We start from the raw sequence: 6,000 nt of genomic DNA, 5'->3' as shown, positions 1-6,000 counted from the left end.
TCTAAACTGGGCCCTGGGGATTGAGGCAACTGCCTTTTCCTCTTATTTCAGCCCATATACAAGGCAGAATACACCCCAGAAAATGCTGATGTTTTTGTTATATGACTTATAACCATCAGTGAGATGTCAGTTCCCACAGCAAAGGTGAAGTCATAAACCTAAAAATGATCATGGGAGTGACCCCTTACTGACTCTGGGGCTCAATGTCTGGCCCAGGATGCTTTGCATGATTGCCAGGAGTTAGGAATAAATGGGAAAAATATGGTTTCAAAGGCATAATATATTTTGCTGAAGACACGTGTATGCATATGCCTTCAGAAGAGGGTGTGCTCTCTGGGGGAGACCTGCAGAGTCCTTTACATCATGAACAGGAACCAGAGGTAACAGCCTCCTTTAGTGGAAAACTAGCAGCATCATTTTGGATCCTGGAGCCTTCTTTGCCCTTCATCAGGCAGCCCTCCCCGGAGGGGTGGGAAGGAGGCACCCGGTTAGCAGGGCTATAACTCATCCATCATGGCGAGCAGATCATCCCCCTTGCTGGAGCTCTGCCTTGGCTGCTCTTTGATCTCAAACTCCCCCATGATCCGAGCCAGTTCTTCCTTTTGTTGCTGGTCCTATTAGAGAAAGGAGGTGAGAAGGACGAAGAGGGTGTGTGGGCAGGGCTGCCTCTTTGGGCAGTGGGTATTGGATTCTTAGTCTCACCATTGGTATGCACTTTAATTGCCCACTTGTTTGTTAGAATAGGGACTTTAGTTACAGTCTGATTAGAGAGAAAAAAGGAGTCTTTGAAGTTCAAGGTTATTAAAGATGAGGAGAATAAGAATCTTCCCTGTGAAATCCCCTGTACTCACCTGTATAGCTTGTATGTTGATAATGTCGTAGGTTAACTCTTCTGGCCTGGATTGTGCTGCATGTCTAGATGGGATGGTAAAGAAAAGAGTCCAAGGTCAGAGCTGTCTTCCTGATAGCATTGCGAGCTGACTCTTGATAATTTGGCAAACTATTTTTTCTCTGCCTTCTACCATTTGTCTTCACCTTTCCACCCTTATCTCCAACCAACCTCCTCACCCCCGAGAAAGTCCTTCTATGTCTTTGAGCTGCTGCCCGCTCTAAACTCTGCCAAGAATGTTTTCCCTCTCCCTCTGCTTGGCAAACTCCAACCCCTTTAATCTACTGGTGCCAAAACAGTCACTGGGTCCTCAATTAGAGCATTCATGACATGGCACTGAAATGACTTAAGCACTTCTTCATTTTTCCCATTAGGCTGGGAGTGTTCTGAGGAAAGGCTCTAGGTTTTGCCCTTCAGCTTGGTGTCCCCAACACTTACCAGAGTGCCTGTCACACAGAAGTAAATGAAAGAAGTTATTTCAGTGACTAGGGAAGTAGAAGGCAGCCTCCGTCTCACATGAGATTCAAAATGTAAAAGTGCTTTGTCAACTGAAACGCTGTACAAATCTTGGCAAATCCCTACTGCGTTGGTTTGGGTGAGGCTGTCAAATCTCAAAGACATTAAACTTCTCTCTAGTTTCTTAACAAACTTTTCTTAGTGTGATCATTTTGACTTCTGATGCTTACCATGCTCTGGTAAGTAAAACATTAGCACTCTTTTTTTTTTTTTTTCCTGAATATTCCAGAAGGTTCAGACCATTTAGTCCTAGCAGGGGGTGTCTTTAGCTCGGTTTTGAATTTGTTGGTATTTCATTTGTGATCTCTATATCTGTATTTATATGTCATTGGTTTGTAATTGTCATGTTTAGGTTCTTATCACACCTAGAATTTTTATATATCTTTAAAGAACAGGTTTAAAACATACTCCTCCTCTTCATCAGTGGTAAAGAGATTCAACCGGAATCCTGGCTCTGGGCCGCTGGGTTTCTTAATCTCCATCCCTCCCATCAGCCTGGCCAGGAAATTCAGCTCTTCTTTAGCAAGAGGGTTTGGAGTGATGTTTTCCTGCAGAAACAATTGAATGATTTGTAACTACACGAAGGTGATCACATTTCCTGCTAAGGCCCCAAAGACCCGTGGAGGTATTATAAAATAATTAAAAAAACCACTTTATTCCTGGATCCAACTAAAACCATAAAAGCAGACTTAACCAAAAGAAAATTAATCCATGTCAGCAATAGAGGGAATCTAACAATGCAGCAAGCCAGAGATTTTCATTCTTTCAAGATGAGCGGAAGTTCCCACGGATCTACACTTCTCCTCAGGCTACCTTCCTCCTTGGAGGAGAGAAGAACACTGCTTCCTCTTAATGTCAACCTACTTCCCTCAGCATGACAAGTAGCTCAAGTCCCCAGCTTCAAGGGCACCATTCCTGAGGAGCTCCCATACTGCCCTCTGGTGGTGAGAGTCAGGAAGACACCCTCGAGGCCATTCCCCACCTTACTGTCCTTTAGCTCTCCTACCTGATTCTTGGCAATCTCTAATCCAGTTATCTAAAACACAGATCTTGTCTCATGTAGCACTTGATTGAAAAAGAGATAGAGAGAAAAAATGGGTCTCTGAAGTTCAAAGCCCTGTTTTGATTCCTGTTTAAAGAACAAAACCAACTTATTTAATACCCTCCCTAATCAGGCCCACTGCCCCTGTCTGGTGCAGTCTGCTTCCTGCTCAGGACTGCTGTGATCTAGCCATGTGGAGACCGCTGGCTCCCTGCTTCCCCACACAGGATGCTTTTTCCTTTCTCTGTGCTGCTGCTCCTCCTGTCACCTCCAGCTGCATGACCATTTCTCCTCCTTTGCAGTTCAGCATTTTACCCATTTTGGAGCCCCACTTCAATATCATCTCCTCTGAGAAGCCTTCTTTTTTAATTTTCAATTTTTATTTTTAGTTGTAGGTGAACATAATACCTTTATTTTATTTTCATGGGGTGCTGAGGATGGAACCCAGTGCCTCATGCATGGTAGGCGAGCGCTGTACCACTGAGCCACAACCCTAGCCCCTGAGAAGCCATCTTGATCCTTGTCCCCTGTCCCCCACCATGCTGGACAGAACCTATGTTCTTCTGTCACAGAATACCCAGCAAGCTCATCTTCCACCTCATTACAGTTATTTGTTCCCATTGCTGTCTTTCCCAGGGAACTAAACTATGAGCTCCCTCAGGATGGGACCACATTAATATCAGGTCTTTTTATTTGGTAGGGGTGCAGTACCAGGGATTGAACTCAGGGGCACTCAACCACTGAGCCACATCCCCAGCCCTATTTTGTATTTTATTTAGAGACAGAGTCTCACTGAGTTGCTTCGTGCCTCACTTTTGCTGAGGCTGGCTTTGAACTCTCGATTTTCCTGTCTCAGCCTCCTGTGCTGCTGTGCCTGGCTGATGTTAGCTTATTATATCCCTGGGTCCTCAGCCCACAGAGGCAGTTCAATAAATGTTCACTTAATAATTGACTATTCCATGATTTGTACTCTAGCTAACTGGTACCCAGTTCGACAAAATTAGTAAAGATGGAATTCAGAGAAACAAAACCCCCATTTGAACTTAGCTACCACATCATCATAGAAACACTGAAAAGGGATGTTTTAATGATTACCATACATACTAGTGCTGGACTCTGCAACCACAGACCCCGTGACACTGGTACAATGCTATTTCACATGTCCTGGTGGGTGGTTCCTGCTTAATTATGGTGGCTGAACCAAGCCTAAAATTACCTAATTAGTCAGATCACTGGAAGGCTCCGTGAACAGCTACAATTAAAAACCTGTGTGCTTGTAAGGCTGAATGGAAAAGACTGCAAACAATGAGGGAAATATTGGCTTGTTTTAAAATCTAGAGTTCCCACCTTTTTCCTCATGCTGACTTATGTACCTAGAAAGAAGCAGTGAGGGTAAGGGAGGGAGGCAGAAGCTCACCTGTGTCTGTGAGGTTAAGTTTTTTGATGCTGCAGACATATGGGTCTCCACAGTCCGGTTTACACTGTACCTGGTGTCAACAGAAAATGGTGATGTTATCTAGTCCCTTTTCACTGACTTCCTTCTAACTTGGAAATACAGTTCATAGCTTTTATTTTTATTTATTTATTTATTTGGTACTGGGGATTGAACTCGGGGTGCCCTACCACTGAGCTACATCTCTAGCCCTTTTTACTTTTTATTTTGAGACAGGGTTTTACTAAGTTGCTTAGGTCCTCACTAAATTGTTGAGGCTGGCTTTGAACTTGAGATCCTCCTGACTCAGACTCCCTAGGCATAAGTTTTATTTTAAAACTTTAAATGTCATTCATAAAGGTGCTGTGAGTACAGAATATAACCTTGTGCTAGCCACTCAGATTTCACTTTGTTCCAGAGAAAAATGCTGGGTAACAGGGTGGAAATGCTTTCTTTGGTATCACTGAAGACATGTAGCACTGGGTGCAGTGTAATCCCAGTGGCTCAGGAGGCTGATGCAGGAGGATCTCAAGTTCAAAGCCAGTCTCAGCAATTTAGGGAGGTCCTAAGCAACTTAGTGAGACTCTGTCTCTAAATAAAATAAAATAAAGGGCTGGGGATGTGGCTCAGTGACTAAGATCAATCCTTGGTGAAAAAAAAAAACAAAAAAAAACATGGGGCTGGGGTTGTGGCTCAGTGGTAGAGTGCATGCCTGGCATGCATGAAGCACCGGGCTAGATCCCCAGCACCACATAAGAAAAAATAAAATAAATAAAATAAAGGTATTTTGTCCATCTACAACTAAAAAAATATTTTTTTATAAAAGGGACATATAACATTACATGAAGACTGTGTGTTTCTGGATTTTCACAGGAAGGGAGCCTTTGGCTTGGCTCTTCTATGACTATTTAAATGCATATGCCTTTTTGGCCTGTTGATTGCCTTATACCTGTGAATGGCCTTAGGAAAAGCCAGGGCCCTGCATGCACTTATCTAGGGAAATTACCCCAGTTGTCAGCAGGGATTTTCATAGCAGAAGTCAGGTAGGTTTTTTAAGTGACCTCCTTTGGACTGGAGTTCATTTAGGAAGGGAGAACTTGCTTACATGTTAGTTCCCAGTTTCAAGACTCGGTCTCCATAAAGTTCAAAAGAACCTTCTTTGGGTGCAGAGACGTAGTTTCCACCATGCTTGAATTCTGTCTTCTTCACTTCTTCCCCTTTGTTGTTGAACATTCTGAAATACAAAGTATGACATGATGGAATATTCTCCAAGCTGGGTAGTCCTGGAGGCTTCCTTATTCTTTGAACAATAGAACAAAAAATATTTATACACTTCTTCAAGAAAAAGATACATAATATAGTAGCAATCATATTGATTGAACATATATTATGTTCTAAGTGCTATGTAAACACTTTAGGGAATGATTATCTTATTTATCCTCATAGCACCCATTTAAGATGAGGAAATGAATCCTGGGGAATTGGGTGCCTTTCCACAAGCTCTTCTGCTAAGGAAAAAAGCTGGGATTAGATCCCAGCCTTTTATTTGATACTGGGCATTGAGCCCAGGGGTGCTCTACCACTGAATCCCAGCCCCAGTCCTTTTTATTTTTTATTCCGAGACAGAGTCTTGCTAAGTAGCTGAGGCTGGCCTCCAACTTACAATCATCCTGCCTCAGCCTCCTGAGTCGTTGGAATTACAGGCATGTACCACGGTACCTGGCCTGACCTCCTTAATAGCTAAGCTTTGCTGCTGGAAGGGCAGGACGAGCAGAACCTGAGGGCTCGGCAGTGTCACATCCGGTGTGCAGCCCACATTCTGGTTCTTGGCACCTCTAGAGCTGTTGGATAATTACTGTTGAGAATTCACCTGATGAGTCCAGGAACTTCAGTTCCCCAGGGAACAGGTCCGGACACTGGCAACACAAAGCGACCATTAGAATTTTGAACTCTGTCCTTTAGAAATATGGACACCTGGAAAAAATATGTTTAGTGTCATTTTTATGAATATGTTTTCATAAACATAAACATTTGAGGAAGAAAAGTGTGTAATGGTTTGGGGATGTTACCTTGTGAGATTATAGCACTAAGATCTCATATAAATAACATGCACAACTATAG

General features: G+C 43.1%; 1 protein-coding gene across 1 annotated transcript in view; it reads right to left on the bottom strand.

Moving 5' to 3' along the window:
* Nucleotides 1-262: 262 nt before the first annotated feature.
* Nucleotides 263-6,000, bottom strand: part of OSCP1 (organic solute carrier partner 1) — a 31,673-nt gene continuing 25,935 nt past the window's right edge. Inside the window, exons 5-10 of the mRNA XM_081308767.1 lie at nt 5,750-5,853; nt 4,985-5,113; nt 3,865-3,934; nt 1,814-1,953; nt 852-915; nt 263-614 (exon numbers count right to left, since the gene is read on the bottom strand). Coding sequence (XP_081164893.1) covers nt 498-614; nt 852-915; nt 1,814-1,953; nt 3,865-3,934; nt 4,985-5,113; nt 5,750-5,853 — 624 coding nt within the window. The 3' untranslated portion in view covers nt 263-497. The remainder of the gene's footprint in view (nt 615-851; nt 916-1,813; nt 1,954-3,864; nt 3,935-4,984; nt 5,114-5,749; nt 5,854-6,000) is intronic.

Source organism: Spermophilus citellus (genome assembly GCF_964194105.1).
Source record: "Spermophilus citellus genome assembly, chromosome: 9".
NCBI classification, from domain to species: Eukaryota; Metazoa; Chordata; class Mammalia; order Rodentia; family Sciuridae; genus Spermophilus; species Spermophilus citellus.
This window is presented reverse-complemented; position numbering and strand designations above follow the sequence as displayed.